This window comes from Capra hircus, chromosome 10 (genome assembly GCF_001704415.2).
Source record: "Capra hircus breed San Clemente chromosome 10, ASM170441v1, whole genome shotgun sequence".
NCBI classification, from domain to species: Eukaryota; Metazoa; Chordata; class Mammalia; order Artiodactyla; family Bovidae; genus Capra; species Capra hircus.
The window spans coordinates 83,372,094-83,393,028 of NC_030817.1; the positions used below are offsets into that span (position 1 = coordinate 83,372,094).

General features: G+C 37.0%; 1 protein-coding gene across 2 annotated transcripts in view; it reads right to left on the bottom strand.

Annotated features, from left to right (window-relative positions):
* Window positions 1-20,935, bottom strand: part of LRRC49 (leucine rich repeat containing 49) — a 154,678-nt gene that overhangs the window by 33,198 nt on the left and 100,545 nt on the right. For both annotated transcript variants that reach the window (XM_005685165.3, XM_005685164.3), the window contains 2 exons: window positions 12,293-12,376; window positions 8,731-8,891 (listed from right to left, as the gene is read on the bottom strand). In XM_005685165.3, the coding sequence (XP_005685222.1) occupies window positions 8,731-8,891; window positions 12,293-12,376 (245 nt within the window). The remainder of the gene's footprint in view (window positions 1-8,730; window positions 8,892-12,292; window positions 12,377-20,935) is intronic.

The window sequence follows — 20,935 nt, forward strand, 5'->3', positions numbered from 1 at the left end:
GGCGTTTAGTTACACACCCATAAGCCAAAGGTCACAGACATTATAACACAAGAATTAGCCACTCTTTTGGCATTATGAAATACTAAAGACCATAAATGGGACTGTTAAAAATGGAAAATCTCATGAAGCATTAAAAAGCAAATTGGAACCCTAAGGAAAAGACTCTGTGGCCCTCTGACTTTCTACCTTCAGATAGAGCCAGGCTTGTATCATTCCTGAAAGATGAAATTTAATTATATTTTTAAAGACTTACAGAGAATGTAGTAATAAAACTTCTAATACTTAAAATGTTTCACTTTGTGCTTTCACATAAAATAGTTGATAGAATTAGCATGTGTTTGAAACCTCTCCCTCCAAGACCCCATTAAGGTAATTAAAAGGTTATAAACTCACAATAACAACAAGTAAAGAGGACAGGGGGAAGACAATCTTTAGCAAGAAGTTTCAGCAAGCTTCTGGAAGCTGGAAGGTGAAGAATTTTGTGTGAGGAAGGACAAAGGAAACCATAGCTTTGAATATGAAGTGGGGACAAGAACAAAAATGTCAGCCAAGATGCCCAAACTTTGGAAAGAAATGAACAGAGATATGATGGAAGATGGGAGACTAACACAGGGAGGGGCATTAATTGAAGATCTGCAAGGACCCTACTACTTCCTTCTTCTACTGCCAATAAAACAGGCAGAAGGACATTGCAGTTGATTTGGAAAAGGAAAGAATATTCAACAAATAACACTGGGGCAACTGGTTATTCCCAGTTGAACAAAGAAATTCAACCCAACCTCAAACTTACAAATCAATTTCAGATGTAATAAAGACTAAAATATGATAGGCCATATTTTAACATTTAGGCAGACAAAATGGGAGAATATTTTTATAATCTCAGTGTAGTAAAAAAAAAATTTTTTTTTACCCTTAAACACAATTCAAATGGGTAAACGATAGAAGAAAAGACATACATATTGGTATCTTCAAAATACAAATGGTATTTAAAGTCAAACAAATATATGATATTGCTTAGGGGGAAAGCAGAGAGAGAAAAGAAAGCTCAGGACTAAAATCAGAGGAATTCTACCATCGAGAAGTTGAAAGGACAGAAGTACTTGAGGATATGAAAAAGACACATAATTCAGGTAAAAAGTAAATACTACTATTTAATAGACAAATAAGAAGTTCAAATAAACTGAAATGTGGCAAAGGAAGCACAAATCTCTTTGTTAAACAAACAGGCCATCAGAAACCCTAGATAAAAACAAACTATGTAAGAAAGGCATGATTCAAATACGAAGCAAACTAAACTGTGGCACGGTTTTCAACAAACTTTGAAGCGTAACCTTTGAATCTGATACTAGGACTAGTTTTCTTGAATGGTTTAGGAAGCAGAAAATAAGATATAAGTATACAACTTGACTCTCAAGTAAAAAATAGTTACATGATAATTACATAATCACAGACATCTAAACACTTTATCAGTTTTCAATCTTTGAAAGTGAAAGTGCAAGTTGCTCAGTTGTGTCCAACTCTTTGCAATCCCATGGACTGTAGCCTGCCAGGCTCCTCTGTCCATGGAATTCTCCAGGCAAGAATACTGGTGTGGGTAGCCATTCCCTTCTCCAGGGGATCTTCCCAACCCAGTGATCGAACCCAGGTCTCCCTCATTGAAGGCAGATTCTTTACCATCTGAGCCACCAAGGAAGCTCAAGAATACAGGAGTGGGTGGCCTAGCCCTTCTCCAGGGGATCTTCCCCACCCAGGAATCAAACTGGGGTCTCCTGCATTGCAGGCAGATTCTTTACTAGTTGAGCTGATCTGTAGAAGCTACCAATTGACAAATGTAATGGTTATAGAACAAATATAAATGATACTGATCTTGAAATATAAAAGTATAGTTCATAGAATACAACAAAATTAGAGTACCAAAGAAGGGAAAAAAGCAGGATAGAGAAGTCTGAAACTCCATCTCTCCATAGTTTTGATAGCAAAAACTATCAGATTCAACTTTTTCAGAATTCTGGAATCTAAGAAATATTACATCAATCAGGGGAATGTTTAATGAAGGAAAACAATGTTGATTTTTACAGAATTTAAGACAATTCTGTGGCATTTAAGGTTACCCTGTTCCCATCCCCTACTTCCCAGCTCAGTGGCAGCCTTGAACATGACAGCTCACATTCCTTGTGTGGGTTGTTGGTGCCAGAGGAAGCCATACATACCTTACTAGAAAATAATTGTGGTTATATGTTTTGACATGTCCAGTAGCTTGCCAAAGGATCAGCTCAAGGACTTGCCTTTGTTTCCCTGCCTCTGAGCTTCCCCATAGCTGAGGTGGCTTCCTAGGTGGCAGTTTTCAAAAGTATTTAAAGGCAAAAATGTATTTACTTGCTGCCACACAGGGCAAACAATAGATAGACCAAACAGACTAAGAAACAAGACGCTGGGAAAGAAGATATTTAGGGGAAGAAGGACTTTGGGAAGCTCCTGTGTGCTCCAGGGAATCTACAGGGTGACACTTATGTCCACATTTATGCTCAGAAAAGACCTGCGAAGACTCTAAACATCAACTCCAACGGTGGAATGACAAAGATAAACAGAGATTCTTAAAAGCAACAAGAGAGAAATGAATAGTCCTGTATTAATAAAAAGAATCTTCAGTAAGATTAATAGTCAGCTTCTCATCAGAAACCATGGAAGACAGAAGCAGTGGGATGGCATATTGAAAGGGGAAAAAAAAAACCCCAGAACTGTTAACCAAGAATTCTGTATCCAGCAAAACTATACTTCAAATCTGAGGGAGAAATTAAGACATTTATAGATAAACAAAAATTGTGAGAGTTCACTGCTGGTACACCTAACTCTATTAAAAAAAAAAAAAAACGCTAAAGTAGTCCTTTAGATTGAAATGAGAGGAACCTGGACCATAACTCAAAGTCACACGAAGAAACAAAGAATACTAGAACAGATACTAGACACTGGATCAGTGTCACTGTATTTTTAGTTGGTAACTCCTCTTTATTCTTGCATGATTTAATAGACAAATGCATAAAATAGTACCTGTGTTGCTGCTGCTAAGTCAATGTCCACACAATGTATAAAGATAAAATTTGGAGCTGTATGAGAGCAAAGTGTTTACAAATTAATACAACTAAATTGGTATTAATGCAAACTAAATTGTTAAATATTAAAATACCAGTTATATTCCTTAGTGAAAGTGTTAGTCACTCAGTTGTGTCCGACTCTTTTGCAACCCCACGAACTGTAGCCCACCGGGCTCCTCTGTCCATGACATTTCCAGGCAAGAAAACTGGAGGGGGAGCCATTCCCTTCTCCAGGGGATCTTCTTGACCCAGGGATCAATCTCATATACATTCAAAGACAGAATGTATAGAAATGGAGAAATGGAGTCAGCAAGATATACTTAAAAGAGTGAAAGTAAAAGTTGCTCAGTTGTGTCTGACTTTTTGTGACCCCATGGACTACAAAGTCCATGGAACTCTCCAGGCCAGAATACTGGAGTAGGTAGCTGTTCCCTTCTCCAGGGGATCTTCCTAACCCAGGGTCGAACCCAGGTTTCCAGCATTGCAGGTGGATTCTTTACCAGCTGAGCCACCAGGGAAACCCGCTTAAACAGTAGTCAGCCATAAAAAAACAACAAAATAATGTCAACTGCAGCAACATGGATGGACCTAGAGATTGTCATACTAAGTGAAGTCAGACAGAGACAAATATCTGACGTTGCTTATATGTAGAATCTTTTAAAAAGTGATACAAATTAACTTATTTACAACACAGAAATAGAGTCACAGATGTAGAAAACAAACTTATAATTACCAGGGGGAAAGGAGAGAGGGAGGGAATGAGGGATATATACACGCACCACTATATATAAAATAGGTACCTAATAAGGACCTACCATATAGCACACTCTACTCAATATTCTCTAATGGCCTATATGGGGAAAAAATCTAAAAAAGAGTGGGTATATGTATATGTGTAACTGATTCACTTTGATGTATACCTGAAACTAACACAACACGGTAAATCAACTATACTCCAATTAAAAATTTTAAAAATAAACAAATAATTAAACATACAAAAGAGGAGCCACATAGGTAAAAGGAAAATCAAGTGAATGTGCTCTCAACAATATTAATGCAAAGATCCTACCAACAATGAGTATCAACTATGTCAATGGGTGTGGCATGTTCAAGCAAAATAAGAACTTGAAGTTCAAAAAGTCAATCTGGATTCTCTGTTTAAGAGCCCTTCATGTAGGCATATACAAGGTAAAATAAGCTCTTTAAGAAATATTCCTACCTTTCCAATGTAACAGATTTTACAGGAATCACATAACCAGAAGCCAAACTGAAAAAAAAAAAAAAAAGATCTACAACTACTAGAAGTTGTGATTTTGCATTATAGTCTCTACTAATAATTTCTTGTCTATCTCTAAAGTGTTACTTTTCTGACTTCATAGATAAATGTCATCTGTGTCTCCTTGAATTAAAAGTTTTTAGATTATCAAAAAGGCTTGGACCATGATAATGTAATTGTGTCTCCATGGCACTTTGAACTTACAACCGTAGAAATTTTTGCCAGAAACTGTGGATCTCTTTCCTAATAATTCATTACTGCTCTCCACATCCCCTGCATTGAATCCACACATCAATTTTCCCATCTCTTCCAAATTCTTCATTTGTGCTCTTTCCTTAAAAAGCCTCTAGCTTTGTAGAACTCCTAATAAATGTTCTGAAAATCTTGGGAGCAATTTTAAGTCATAGTAATTTTCACTAGCAGATACTTCTTTCCCTTGGAACCAATTGTTTTTTAGAGGGTCACAAAATTTTTGGAAAAAAGTTGTTTTAAAAGCTTAGAATATCAGGAAAGTCACATTAATAGTCTGGAGTCCACCTATCAGTCTGCCTAATAGTCAGAGTCCAGCAATCAGAGATAGTTTTGCCAGGTAAAAGAATCAATTAACTAACAATGACACTCCCGCTATCACTGCTGCTGCCAACACTAGTGAGAGGTGAACAGTGAACATCTCTGTGATAAGGGCATAGGATGCATGGCTGAGATTGGATGGAGATAACGCTGTTCACCATTGAATACTCTGGCCCTTGGTTCCACACCTAGTTCTATCAGCAATAACTTCAATGACCACACAATAATAACTTCAACTCATCTTCTCTCCTCTTCTCCTCTCCTTATTGATTTCTACTTTTCTCCAACAACTCATTCCCAGGGCCGCAGTGGCCTCCAAAGTGTTTTTTATGTTATTACTAACATATAGTCCATCTCTAAAATCTTCAACTTCAAGAACTTAATTTGACCATAGATTCCCACTAGTTCAGCTCACTACTAACCCTATTACTTTATGTAATTCCCATCTTTAATTTCATTAAGACTTCTAGTCCCAGAAATACTACATTTTCTCCCAATTCATTGGCAAACTTCTACTTTTCTTTTTTTTTTTTTTTTAATTTTTTATTTATTATTTTTTTTTAAATTTTAAAATCTTAAATTCTTACATGCGTTCCCAAACATGAACCCCCCTCCCACCTCCCTCCCCCCAACATCTCTCTGGGTCATCCCCATGCACCTGCCCCAAGCAAGCTGCACCCTACGTCAGACATGGACTGGCGATTCAATTCTTACATGACTATTTAAAAGTAGCCTAGACCATATGATCTATCATTTCTTTCTTTTGACATTTTACTTGAATTTTTAAATTCCTTTCTTTGATCCTCTATTTCCTTATTCTTTCTAAGATATTTAGCTTTTCTACCGATATACCTATAACAAACCTTCAGTGTATTAAAAAACAGAGACATCACTTTGCTGACAAAGGTCCATAAAGTCAAAGCTATAATTTTTCCACTAGTCATGTATGGATGTAGAGCTGCACCATAAAAAAGCTGAGAGCTGAAGAATTGATGATTTTGAATTGTGGTGCTGAAGGAGACTCTTGACAGTAAGGAGATCAAACCAGTCAATCCTAAAGGAAATCAAACCTGAGTATTCACTGTAAGGACTGATGCTGAAGCTCCAATACTCTGGCCATGTGATGCGAAGATCCAACTCATTGGAAAAGACCCTGATGCTAGAAAAGATTGAGGGCAGGAGAAGAAGGGGGTGACAGAGGATGAGATGGCTGGATGACATAACTGACTCAATGGATATGAGTCTGAGCAAACTCCAGGAGACAGTGAAGCACAGGGAAGCCTGGCTTGCTGCTGTCCATGGGGTTGCAAAGACAAGACTTAGTGACTGAACAACAACAACTGATATATCTCGTCACTCTGTACTCCTGGAATATTCGCTCAACAATTCAGACTAGCTGCTACAATTTCATGGTCTATAACTTCCTTTAGTTCCTCAGAATTTTCCTTCAACATCTCAACACCTCCCCAGTTAGCTCCCTAGTATACTTGAAAAATGTAGAGATATACCATGATTTGTAAAGTGATGATTTATTATCTTACAAATGTTAATCCTATTGAAATAAACAACTTAAATGCCATTTGAAAAAGATTCTTAACTTTCCATTTAGATTAAATGATTTTAAAGCTCATATGTAAGAACAAGTGTGTGAGAATTGAAACTTTGAAAAGAATAGTGAAAGCATATTTCCCTTACTAGATATTAAAATTATAAAATGACAATAATCAAAATAGTCTGGTATTGGCATTAAAACAGATAAGTAGGTTAGTGAAATGGAATAGAAAGTTCAGAAATATATCCAGTATTTATGGGAACTTAATATAAGATGAAAATGACATTCCCATTACAAAAGAGAATAATTTAATTGAGGAATGCTATTAGAAAACTGACTAGTCAATTGGAATAAAATCAAGTTAGGCTCTTACCTAACACCATGTATAAAAATAAATTTGATGTATTAAAGAAGGAATTTTAAAACCTTATTAAAATTTTAGAATAAAATTTATAAGGTCATTTGGATAAACTTGGAACTAGGAATCCTTCTTAAGGAAGACAGAAAAAATATTTTTAAAGAAAAGATAAACCAGATAGAACTAATGGGTAGCATTTCATAAATCTAAAGCCCAATGAGATAAAGTTTTAATTTTATAAAGTATAGTTATATACAAGTAGAATTATTTTGACATTTAAATAATATTAAACAAAGTTTCAGGGCAATATAAGTGATATATCCATTATATAAGTTATCACTTAATTAAAATGTTAATTCTTATTTCCTTATTTTTCTAGCTGAAAGATCTGAGAAACTCTACATGTGGATACCCAAGTGAGGTAAAGGAGGTATGCTGGTCAATATAAATTAATCTTATAACTAAAACTGCTAAAGTATATTTGTCATTAAAATATATGTCAAACTCTAACTACAGGAAATTTCCAAAATATTATTCTAATTCCTCTTAAATGACTTGTTGATTACACTCTTCATAAATGGAAAGCTGAAAGAATACTGGCTGAAAAGCTAAAATAAAAGCTATATTATATTTAGTCTGAAATGTGTTTCAGAATTTGGTTAGGCCATTAGATAACTGTGCATCAAATGAAACAAAACTGAAGTGCATTCTATCTTTGAGTTTTAGCTTTTCTTTTTAATCATATATATATATATACACACACACACACATTTTTAAATGATAAACAAACTATGAAGTTATGTATGCTTTATATTCCTCTCATTGACTTGATTCTAGTATGCCTTTATGAGCAGAAGTGAAATATGTTAAGCCTAGATAGTGTCCTCAGATTTGTTCATAAACCAAGGGATATGTGTTATATGATTTGTATGTCATAGAAGGAAAAGGCTGTGAGCCACTGGAAAAGACAGATACTATAGACTGCAACTGGAGTAACTACTTATGTTTTATGCCAAATTGCTTAACACTGATAGTTGAGTAAGGATTTGTGCTAGCTACTGGGGAAACAACAAAGGTTAACACAACCAGGATTTTACATTCTAGTGGGGAAGACAGATACAAAACAACTATTTATGTTGTTGTTCAGTTGCTAAGTTGTGTCCGACCGTGAGACCCCATGGACTATATAGCACAACGGGCCCCTGCGTCCTTCACTGTCTCCCGGAGTTTGTTCAAATTCATGTCCGTTGAGTTGGTGATGCCATCCAGCCAATCTCATTCTCTGCTGCCCTCTTCTCCTTTTTTCCAACTACCCAGTGGTTACTTATGCTCATAAGTGCTAACAAGGGGAAGTGCAGAGTACTGGGAGAAAAACAGGTATCTGATCTAGCCTACTGTCTGGGAAGTCATTAGGAAAGACTTTTCAGGGGAAGTGAGGGTTGAAGTCAAGACCTCCAGGCTGAATTGCAGTTAGCCAGGGCAGGGCGAAGGAAGCAGGGCAGGGGAGAATAGATCTCTTTGTAGAAGAAGGGTTCTAAGGTAGGAAGTAACCAAATTGGCAATCACTGAGCCTGCAGCACAAGAACAGAATGGCTGGTACTATGGGACAAGATAGGTAAGGTGGGTAGATGGCCTTACAGGCTATAGTAAGTAATCTAGATTTATTCCTAAGAAAAACAAGAAACTACTAAAGGGTTCTTAAATTAGGGGCAAGCTTATATTTCCAATATTTCCACCTTAACTTTTAAAACCTATTGCTAATTTCAGTAGGTTTTCTTAAGAAAACTATTTAAAAATAGTTAAATGTAAAATATTTCCCCATTTCTGCTCCAAATTCATTTCTCCAAAGATACTAATATCCGGAAAGAATACCACTGCATACCCTGCTTCCTCTGGAAATGCAGAGACGGTGCTTCCATCGTTCTGACACTGGTCCTGAGAGTCAGAATCTCTTCTATCTTGATTTATAGCGACACTGGTTATTCGATGTTGTTGCAAGTCCCAATTTCGAGCTACATTGTTAATTGTTAACCTTTTCTTCTCCTATGAAAAAGTTCATTGTGACAAGAATTACATAATGCAATTTTTGTAGCAGGAGAATCCAAGGAGCATATTGTTTGTACTACTTATCACATCTTTAAGAGGAGTCAATTACTTAAAGCAGCTACCAAATAGGTATTCTAAAACATGGTATAAGCAGCCTTTGTTCAACCTATGCATTCAAACATCTCAAAAATGCTCTATCATTCTTAAAAAAGTATATACAAATAACAATTACTCCCGTTGGACATAAGAAAATTCACTATTTGCAAGTTTAACTTGACGGAAATTGATATACTCAAATGTTATGGTGGCATGTGTGCTAAGTCGCTTTAGTCATGTCCCACTCCCTGCAACCCATGAATTGTAGCCTTCCAGGCTCCTCTGTCTGTGGACTGTCCAAGAAAGAATACTGGAGTGGGTTTCCGTTTCCTCCTCCAGGGGACTCAAGTGTTATGTGAAGTTTAAATTATGTCTTTGTGCTTAAAGATAGTAAGAAAACCTGACAACATTTTAATCTTTTTAACCAATAATTATGGCAAATATGGTGGAGTGATCTCGGAGGGAGGGAGAAAGGAGAGATTGATCAGCGTTTTAAGCTTCACAGCATAAATTACAATGTCTGAAAATTAACATATATAGACTATTAAAAGAAATTGTACTAGGTTGAAACATTTCTAGATAACTAGTAGCATCTTAGATTATCCATTATCAAACCTCGTAACTCAGATGGTAAAGAATCTACCCGCAATGCAGGAGACCCGTGTTCAACCCCTGGGTAGGGAGGATCCTCTGGAGGAGGAAAAGGCAACCCACTCCAGTATTCTTGCCTGGAGAATCCCATGGACTGAGGATCCTGGTAGGTTATAGTCCATACGGCCACAAAGAGTCGGATATGACTGAGCGACTAACACAACTTCTAAATGGTATGTTGATTAAATCAGAGTCCTGAAAATAGACACCTCCCCTTTTATCTTTACTCAGAGAACAACCATCTAGTGAAAAGTCATCGGTGTGATACTGCCCCTCTTCACCTGCTCCCTTTGGAACCAGTGAAAGCTGTCAGGAAGATTCTCTGCCCATTCCCCCAGTGCATCCACACATGTAAACTTATGTTTCGATCCACTTCTTAGCCTGTCTAAAATTTTAGACATAGAAATGGCACTGAATAGGAATGAAAACTGGTGACAAAGCTTAATTAAAACTAAACATTTTTAAAGTTCTATTTCTCTGTTTAAAAATGTCTTTAACATGGGTTCTTTTTTCTATTGCTTGGTATTTGAAATTTGTTTATATAATTAAATGGGTTCCACTTAGTACGTGTATACTTCTGAGACTTGACATTTTATGTATGTCCTTATCTAAAGAAAGTAGGCATTTGACATCCTACTATAAATTTTCCCCCAAATCTACGATAAGAAGGCATCTTATCTTAAAGGATTCAATTTCAATTATTTGCAGATGACTTGGGACAACCCAATTCTTAATCTACACAATACCATGATTTTCACTCAGTGCCAAGGCAATTTTGAAAGAGGCAGGGGCAGGGAGTTAATGGCAGATGGCTATCATGCTGACACCATGCATGTGGCTTTCTGGTTGACTTGCAGTTGGCAAAAATAAATATTCTTAATAAGGTAGATGTAGCAGTGCTTAGAAAAAAGGCACAAAAGTTTACACCACTCAGTATGTTAAATTTATAACAAGATACTCTGAAAATGCAAACACTTTTCTATACCAATCCCAGAGTTAAGCTTTCTTTAGCTGAGTTGTTAAAATCAGATCAACACCAGGCTGACAAAGAAAATGGGTATTTTCACCGAGGTCAAGAAAAGGGAAGATATAGTTTAAAACAAGAGTGCAATCTGGGGTCAGGTGGGGATCACTGGCTGGTTAGAGGGGCCAACAAGGGCTCTAAGTGCCTGTGGACCAGGAAAAAGAACAAAGGAAAGACAAATATTCTATCAGGCAAAAGAGGGTTCCCCCCTCAAAAAAAATTTATGTTCAAAGATCATGGATGCATCTGGCATATTAGTACAATCACGACTATAACTAGAGGACAGTCTGTCAAATTTGTGTTAAAGTGATAGTTATTTTAGAAGATGCCAACTTTCAGCTTCTGCCACTTGAGTCTATTCTTTATAAACCAAGCAATACCACACCAGTGTATGTCATCACTATCACTTCCATTCATTTTAAAGATTGAAGAGAAAACAGAAAGATAGAAAAGCAACAGGACTAAAGATGGATGTCTATATACCCTTCCTGTCCCTCAGCAACAGCAGTCCCCAACCTTTTTGGGTACCAGGGATGAGCTGAATGGAAGACAATCTTTTCATGGACCAGGATGGGGCGGGTGGTTTGGGGATGTTCAAGTACATTGTATTTATTGTGTGCTTTATTTCTAAATTATTATACGCTGTGATATATAATGACGTAATTATACATCTCACTGGAATGCAGAATCAGTGGGAGCTCCAAGTTTGTTTTCCTGTAACCAGACAGTCCCATCTGGGGGTGATGGAAGACACTGACATCTGAACTGAGATGGGCGGCTATAAACACAGATGAAGCCTCGATCTTTCCATCTTTCGCCTGCCTCTCACCTCCTGCTGTGTGGCCTAGTTCCTAATAGAGTGGAGTTGAGAGGACTTGGGACCAAGTTTGTTTTGTTTGTTAATTTAGTTGTTTTCACAAAGTAAAACACACAGATTCAAATGTACTCTTCGATCAGTTCTGACAAATGCATAAATGTTACCCTGTAATATTTCCATCACCCCAGTAAATTCTCTCGTTTCCTAAGTTTGCTATATACAACTTTGTTATCCCGAAAACCTTTTAAGGACAGTAATATCTGATATACTAAATCTTTTAAAACAAGTTCAAAAAAACCTTTAATTTCTATATGCCTCAAAATCTTTACCACCTCTCTATCGGAGAAGCTAACAGAGATTTTTTTTTTTTAAGCCATCACTAAAAAATAAACCCATGTAGCAGAGCTCATTAAAATATATCACTAAAGATGACAGTTTACTACAGTGGTTTCCAAAATGAAATTTAAATGCCAGGAGGATACACAAGGTGATGTACTGGTGTGGAAAGAAGGTTAACTTCTGTTTTATATATGTACTTTAATCTCTTCCTTTTATAATTTCTCATTTTCACATTTATTTTATAATGTACATTATATTACATTATATTGTATTTCAGAAGTACAGGGTTTTTTTGTTTTAAGGGTGTCTGTTTATTAAAAACACTATCAGTAGGAATGAAAAATTTGCAGTTTGGAAACCACTTTTCTAGCTGATTAGCAAGCTAGCTTCAGTAGGTTTGAGAGTGTGTGTGTGTGTGTGTGTGTGTGTGTGTGCGTGCACATACATGAATGCAGACACCAGAGATAATACCTTAAGCAAAGACTGCTTATGACTTTCCCGCTTCTTCTCTTCCTCTTTTTTGGCTACAACAGATGCCATACGCCTTTCTTCTTCCTAAAAGAAAAATGTAAAAAAGCATTGTTAAGTATTTAACCTTTTTTGATGCTAAGTATCTTCAGTTCTCCAAGTCTGATTTTCTTTGTGAGAGCCATACTACTTGCTAATAGGAAATATGCCCTCAAAGAAAAAGTCAGTATGTTCCTCTTTATTTTCTTCTTCCAACTTAATTCGAAAAGAAAACTGGGCATTCTTAACTCTATTCCCAACTCTTGATGTGAGATAAACCTAAATAATACAAGAAAAAGACTGAGAAGAGAAAGGAGAAAAGGGGAGCAGGGGGCTTCCCTGGTGGCTCAGTGGTAAAGAATTCACCTGCTAATGCAAGAAGCATGGGTTACGGGTTCAATCCCTGGTCCAGGAAGATTCCACATGTCATGAAGCAACTCAGCCCATGTGCCACAACTATTGAGCTTGTGCTCTAAAGCCTGGGAATGCACCTGTTGACCCTACGTGCCACAACGACCGAAGCCTGCATGCCCTAAAGCCCTCGCTCCGCAACGAGAGAAGCCGCTGCAGCGAGAAGCCCGTGCACCACAACTGAAAGTGCCCACCTCACACAACTAGGGAAAGCCATGCATGGCAGCCAAGATCCCACACAGACATAAATGAATAAGATCATACCAAAAGGCAGCAGGAAGCAGGACTGTACAACTTTTCTCTGTACTGTAGTTCTACTTGGAGATTTTTAACAAAGTTTTTATCATGAAGATGAAAATCATACTTTTAACAATCTATTTAATTTATTCTTGCAAGGCAGAGTTTTTTTTAAATGACAATACAATTGTGAAAGCTTTTTAAAAATTTCCATGGATATTAATAAATTATTCTCCATAATATCATTACTTTGTTTTTAAGTTGATTTGGCCAGTCTAATTTCTTCCATTCTAAAAACTATGAAACTTTATTGTAATAACATTACAGTTTAGAAAAACTTTTTAAAAATCAGCCATAATCCCAAAACCCTAACTCAAATATCATAATTTTCCATCACATTATGATATTCACTATAAACAAATTTTTAAATGTTGCAATCTGCATACACAATCTGCATCATGATTTTTCACCCTAAGGATTGGCAAATTTTAATAAAGTAAATTATAGGCATGTAACTCATAATTTTTATTATCAAAAGATTTGTAACATTCAAAATGATGTCATAATTTGAGAAAACAATTTCTTCATGAAAGACAAACTTGAAAATATCTTCAGAGACAGAAAACTATAAAAAGTAATTCAGTACATTTGAAGGAGAACATTTTCAGAAATACAATTTACAAAACCTGAAATTAAAAATTTAATGGAAGTGAGTTGAAGAATGGAATGCTCTCATACCACCCTATAATTGCCAGTCATAGCTCTTAACCTCTTTCATTTAAATTATCTCTGGTACTATCTCTCCTCTTGCCTGCAAATAGATAGCTCCATGAAGGTATGGACCATATCAGCTACCCAGCATATAGTAGATATGCAGTAAATATATATTCAAAGAATGAATTATTAAATGTACATCTCTATGACTGTGACTGTGTAAGTTGCTCAGTCATGTCCAGCTCTTTGTGACCCCATGGACTGTAGCCCTGCCAGGCTCTTCTGTCCATGGGATTCTCCAGGCAAGAATACTGGAGTGGGTTACCATTCCCTTCTCCAAGGGATCTTCCCAACCCAGGGATCAATTTCAGGTCCCCTGATTTGCAGGCAGATCTGAGCCACTGGCTCCTGATCTGAGCCACAGGGAAGCCCACAACTGTTCAATAATTTCCTAAAAGTGAAATCATTAAATCAAATGGTAGACATATTTCTAGGGCTTTTGCTGTGTTTGCAAAAGTACTCCATAAGTGTAGTACTAATTTACATTTCTACCAGAAGTTAACATTTGATTTAAAATATAATGGATAGTCACAAGAGTTGTTCACCAAATATTCCTACTTCTTCCTACATCCTGGCCATATAGTGAGATGGCACTTCATGTCCTCTTGAAGTTAGGTGTGGTCATGTGAATTGCTTTGGCCAATGTCGTATGAACAAAAGTGATATGTGTTACTTTTGGGTAGAAAATTTCAAGGACAATGTATGATATAGCTATTTCCTCTCTCACTTCTGGTACAGAATTTGCAAAGCTCCCGAGGATGGGCACTTTGAAGGCCTTGGTCGTGGAATGAGGACAACACAGAGCAAAGTTCTCAGACCATACAAAGTGGACAGATGGACAGTATGAGCATGAAATAAACTTTGTTGATTTAATCCATTGAGATTAGAGAAGTTGTTACTGTAAGATGGAGAAGCTCTAAACAGCAAAAACAAGACTTGGAGCTGACTGTGGATTAGATCATGAACTCTTTATTGCAAAATTCAGCCTTAAACTGAAGAAAGAAGGGAAAACCACTAGACTTTTCAGATATGATCTAAATCAAATCCCTTATAATTATACAGTAGAGGTGACAAATAAATTCAAAGGATTAGATTTGGTAGACAGAATGCATGAAGAACTATGGACAGAGGTTTGTAACGCTGTATAGGAAGAAAAGAAATGCAAGAAGGCAAAGTGGTTGTCTGAGGAGGCCTTACAAATAGCTGAAAAAAGAAGAGAAGCAAAAGGCAAAGGAGAAAGGGAAAGATATAGCCAAGTGAATGCAGAGATTCAGAGAATAGCAAGGAGAGATAAGAAAGCCTTCATAAGTGAACAATGCAAAAAAAATGGAGGAAAACAATAGAATGGGAAAGACTAGAGATCTTGTCAAAAATATTAGAGATACCAAGAGAACATTTCATGCAAAGATGGGCATAATAAAGAACAGAAACAGCAATCACCTAACAGAAGTAAAAGAGGTTAAAAAGAAGTGGCAAGAATATACAGAAGAACTATAGAAGGAAGGTCTTAATGACCCAGATAGCCACGATGGTGTGGTCACTCACCTAGAGCCAGGCATCCTGGAGTGTGAGGTCAAGTGGGCCTTAGGAAACATTACTATGAACAAAGCTAGTGGAGGTGACAGAATTCCAGCTGAGCTATTTCAAATGCTAAAAGATGATGCTGTGAAAGTGCTGCATTCAGTAAGCCAGCAAATTTGGAAAACTCAGCAATGGCCACAGGACTGGTAAAGGTCAGTTTTTATTCTAATCCCAGAGAAGGGCAATGCCAATGAATGCTCAAACTACCATATAATTGTGCTCATTTCACATGCTATCAAAGTAATGTTCAAAGTCCCTCAAACTAGGCTTCAATGGTACTTAAACTGAAAATTTCCAGATATTCAAGCCGGATTTAGAAAAGGCAGAGGAACCAGAGATCAAATTGCTAACATCCATTGGATCATATAAAAAGCAAAGGAATTCCAAAAACATATCTATTTCTGCTTCATTGACTACGCTAAAGTCTTTGACTGTGTGGATCACAACAAACTGCAAAATTCTTAAAGAAATGGGAATACCAGACCTTTTAACTGTCTCCTGAGAAACTTGTGTGCAGGTCAAGAAGCAACAGTTAGAACTGGACATGGAATAACTATTTCAAAATTGGGAAAGGAGTACATCAAGGCTACATTTTGTCACCCTGCTTATTTAACTTCTGTGCAAAATGCCAGGCTGGATGACTCACAAGCTGAAATCAAGATTGCTGGGAGAAATATCAACAACCTCAGATATGCAGATGATATCACCGTTATAGCAGAAAGTGAAGAAGAACTAAAGAGCCTCTGATGAAGGTGGAAGAGGATAGTGAAAAAGCTCTCAACATTCAAAAAATGAAGATCATGCCATCTGGTCCCATCACTTCATGGAAAACAGATGGGGAAACAGTGAAAACAGTGACAGATTTTATTTTCTTGGGCTCTAAAATCACTGTGGATGGTGACTGCAGCCATGAAATTAAAAGACACTCACTGGAAGAAAAGTTATGACAAACATAGACAGTACATTAAAAAGTAGAGACACCTTTTGCCCTTATAGGTCTGTATAGTCAAAGCTCTGGTTTTTCCAGTAGGCATGTATAGATGTGAGAGTTGAACCATAAAGAAGACTGAGTGCCGAAGAATTGATGTGTTTGATCTGTGGTGCTGGAGAAGATTCTTCACAGTCCCTCGGACAGTAAGGAGATCAAACCAGTCAATCCTAGAGGAAATCAGTCCTGAATATTCATTGGAAGGACTGATGATGAAAATGAATCTCCAGTACCTTGGCCACCTGATGTGAAGAGCTGACTCACTGGAAAAGACCTTGATGCTGGGAAAGATTGAGGGCAAGAGGAGAAGGAGGTGGCAAAAGATGAGATGCTTAGATAACATCACTGACTCAATGGACATGGGTTTGAGCAAACTCCAGGTGATAGTGAAGGACAGGTAAGCCTGGTGTGCTGTGGTCCATGGGGTTGCAAAGAGTCAGATACAACTCAGTGACTGAACAACAGCCTAGAGCATCCTGATCAGCGTATACATTATAATTAGAATTAAGGAAAGTCAAAGAGGCACGAAAATGTATTCTAGGGTGTGAGCCATTATAAATGCTCCCGAAAACAAAGGACTTAGACTAAAGAAGTAAATAAAAAATGCACAAACTATCTCAGAGTTAAAAAGGTAATCAGAAATACATCCACTGGAAGACTCAAATTTTTAAAATGAGGAAATGAACACTCTGAGAAGTTTAGTACCTTATACAAGGTCAAAGCCAGGATCAGAACCAGCGGTCATTTGTGAGAAATGGGGTTTGCACGTTTATAATCAGGATATAATTATACATATTTTACTGGTTTTAGACAGATGAAAAAAGTGAGGTCAAAATTTAGCAGTAATCTGCCATACAATTTAGTTGTTTAAAAGGGAATGAAAATTTATATGATTTTTGGTGAATTTAAAGTACATTTTACAATATGGAAAATAGTTGTTCTTAATGTTTAAAGACTGAACAGAGGTAATGAGGAGAAATAAACTAAATAAGAAATTCAGAACCTTGGTTCCTAGTTTCATAAAATAGCTGAATTAATAACCACATTAAACTCTTTTGTTCAGTAGATGTTGATTTAGTATCTATTAAGTATAACCTGTTTCAGAAAAAAACTTTTTAAAAGAACAAAATATATTGATGGTCAGTTGTCGACTTGTGTATTGAATGTGAACTAGAAACAGATTGGTTATTCAAAGAGCCAATTTTAAGCAGTACTGGAAACTGTATGGATCACGTACTATACATACTTAACAGATGATTTCATTAGATTTGCAAAAAGAATTTGAGCTTCTATTAAAGGCAGGAGGACTTTAAAAGGAAAGCTAAACCTAGGAAAACTGGATAGATGCCAAATCAATTCAAATATTGAATGTTTAAAAAATTTATACATATGATGACTGTATTTCAGCCCAAATAATTACAGAGTAACTAAAGTTAGAAACAAAAATAAACACCTCTAATTGTAAAGATAAGCTATAAATTTGTTGGTAAGAAGGAAAAAAATTGTAAAATTCAGGCATCTTCATGATAATAATCCAATTTCTGGGATAAAAATTATATTCTTTATGTAGCAAAAAAGAGATACCTGAAAATAGACATATACTTTCCTCATTACTGTGGTTTGTCATGAAGACCTAATACAGAAACAGGTTTAAATTAATTAAGAAGCATAGTGATTTAATGGAGAAGGAAATGGCAACCCATTCCAGTGTTCTTGCCTGGAGACTCTCAGGGACAGAGGAGCCTGGTGGGCTGCCGTATATGGGGTCACACAGAGTTGGACACGACTTAAGTGACTTAGCAGCAGCAGCAGTGATTTAATGGGTATTTAATAACTTACATTATACACTCTTAGCAGACTTCTAAGGCTCTAAAACAATGAATTTATTATATGAGAAGACATTTTGCTACAAAATAAATAATAGCAGTCCTAATATAATCAGCAATTTATTATGTGGAATTTTAAAAACAATGGCAATGTGGGTTTTTTAACCATACACTTTAAATAGTTATACAAGACAATGTTTTCCTTGACTACACTAAATATTAAAACAGATTAAATTACAGAGTTTTTATCTAGAGGAGAATGTTCCTTATTTTTCTTTCAATCTTTTTTTCTTAACAGAGAAAACAGATGTTTCCAGGGTCATAGTTAATGTCAGAATGAAGATTAGAAGCTATATCACTTGACTTCTACTGGCCTATGGATAATAGTCATATTATACATTCAGTTCAGTTCAGTTCAGTCACTCAGTCGTGTCCACCTCTTTGTGACCTCATGGACTGCAGTACGCCAGACTTTCCTGTCCATCACCAACACCTGGAGCCTACTCAAACTCATGTCCATTGAGTCGGTGATGCCATCCAACCATGTCATCCTCTGTCATCCCCTTCTCCTCCTACCTTCAATCTTTTCCAGCATCAGGGTCTTTTTCAATGAGTTGGTTCTTTATATCAGGTGGCCAAAGTAATGTAGTTTCAGCTTCAGCATCAGTCCTTCCAATGAATATTCAGGACTGATTTCGTTCAGGACGGACTGGTTGGATCTCTTTGCAGTCCAAGGGACTCTCAAGAGTCTTCTCCAACACCACAGTTCAAAAGCATCAATTCTTAGGTGCCCAGCTTTCTTTATAGTCCAACTCTCACATCCATATATGACTATTGGAAAAACTATAGCTTTGACTAGACTGACTTTTGTTGGTAAAGTAATATCTCTGCTTTTTAATATGCTGTCTAGGTCGGTCATAGCCTTTCTTCCAAGGAGCAAGCTTCTTCTAATTTCATGGCTGCTGTCACCATCTGCAGTGATTCTGGAGCCCCAAAAATAAAGTCTCTCACTGTTTCCATTGTTTCCCCATCTATGTGTCATGAAGTGATGGGACTGGATGCTGTGATCTTAGTTTTTAGAATGTTGAGCTTTAAGCCAACTTTTCCACTCTCCTCTTTCACTTTCATCAAGAGGCTCTTTAGTTTCTCTTCACTTTCTGCCATAAAGGTGGTGTCATCTCCATATCTGAGGTTATTGATATTTCTCCCAGCAGTCCTGATTCCAGCTTGTGCTTCATCCAGCCCAGAATTTTGCATGATGTATGCTACATATAAGTTAAATAAGCAGGATGACAATATACAGCCTTGATGTACTCCTTTCCTGATTTGGAACCAGTCTGTTGTTCCATATCCAGTTCTAACTGTTGCTTCCTAACCTGCATACAGATTTCTCAGGAGGCAGGTAAGGTGGCCTGGTATTCCCACCTCCTTGAAGAATTTTCCAGTTTGTTGTGATCCACACAGTCAAAGGCTTTGGCATAGTCAATAAAGCAGAGGTAGATGTTTCTCTGGAACTCTCTTGCTTTTTCGATGATCCAAAGGATATTGGCAATTTGATCTCTGGTTCCTCTGCCTTTTCTAAATGCAGTTCAAGCTGGAATATCTGGAAGTTCCTGGTTCATGTACTGTTGAAGCCTGGCTTGGAGAATTTTTGGAATTACTTTGCTAGTGTGTGAGATGAGTGCAATTGTGTGGTAGTTTGAGCATTCTTTGGCATTGCCTTTCTTTAGGATTAGAATGAAAACTGATCTTTTCCAGTCCTGTGGCCACTGCTGAGTTTTCCAAATTTGCTGGCATATTGAGTACAGCACTTTCACAGCATCATCTTTCAGGATTTGAAAAAGCTCAATGGGAATTCCATCACTTCCACTAGCTTTGTTCGTAGTGATACTTCCCTCCTCCATCTTGTTTGTAAACCCCATACTATACATTAGGGGAGAAAAAGCCAGAACAGGATAGGTTATACCACCATAATAACTTTAAAACTCACACTGGCTTACAATTAGAAAAGTTTGTTTCTTGATCATGCAAAGAACACCTCAACTGTTCTCCATGTAGTAGGCTAAGTGTTCCTAGGTGCTATGACTTGATGGCATCTTCGACTCAATATATGCTTTCACAATGACCATGACATGGGAGAAAAGCCCAGAAAATCACACTTTGGCCTTTAGATGCTTCTGTCTGAAAATTATGTATATTACTTCTGCTCACATTTCACTGACCAAAGCAAGTTGCATGACCACGTTTAACTTAAGGGAAATGGAAATATCATCTTTCCACTTGCAAGATGTAAGAACACACTGGGGGGATTAGTAATGGCTACCACAACAGGACACTCACTTCCACCTTGGATAGGCTACTTCATATTTTGGAGAACAAATTGTAAACAAGTTCCTATGAAGCCAAATATATGTGAGTTTGAGGTGGAAACTTTAGATACTGTGTCCATTTCAGAACTGTGAGAATAGCACCTGCATTCACAAAATACTGCCTTGGAAATAAAAAATTCTGGGTGGTAGAATTTTCTATACAATGGTCCTTGTTCTAGTCCTTCAAAATATGTCTATTCTAGAACTGCCATACGACCCAGCAATCCCACTGCTGGGCATACACACTGAGGAAACCAGAATTGAAAGAGACACGTGTACCCCAGTGTTCATCACAGCACTGTTTACAATAGCTAGGACATGGAAGCACCTAGATGTCCATCAGCAGACGAATGGATAAGAAGCTGTAGTACATATATACAATGGAATATTACTCAGCTATTAAAAAGAATGCATTTGAATC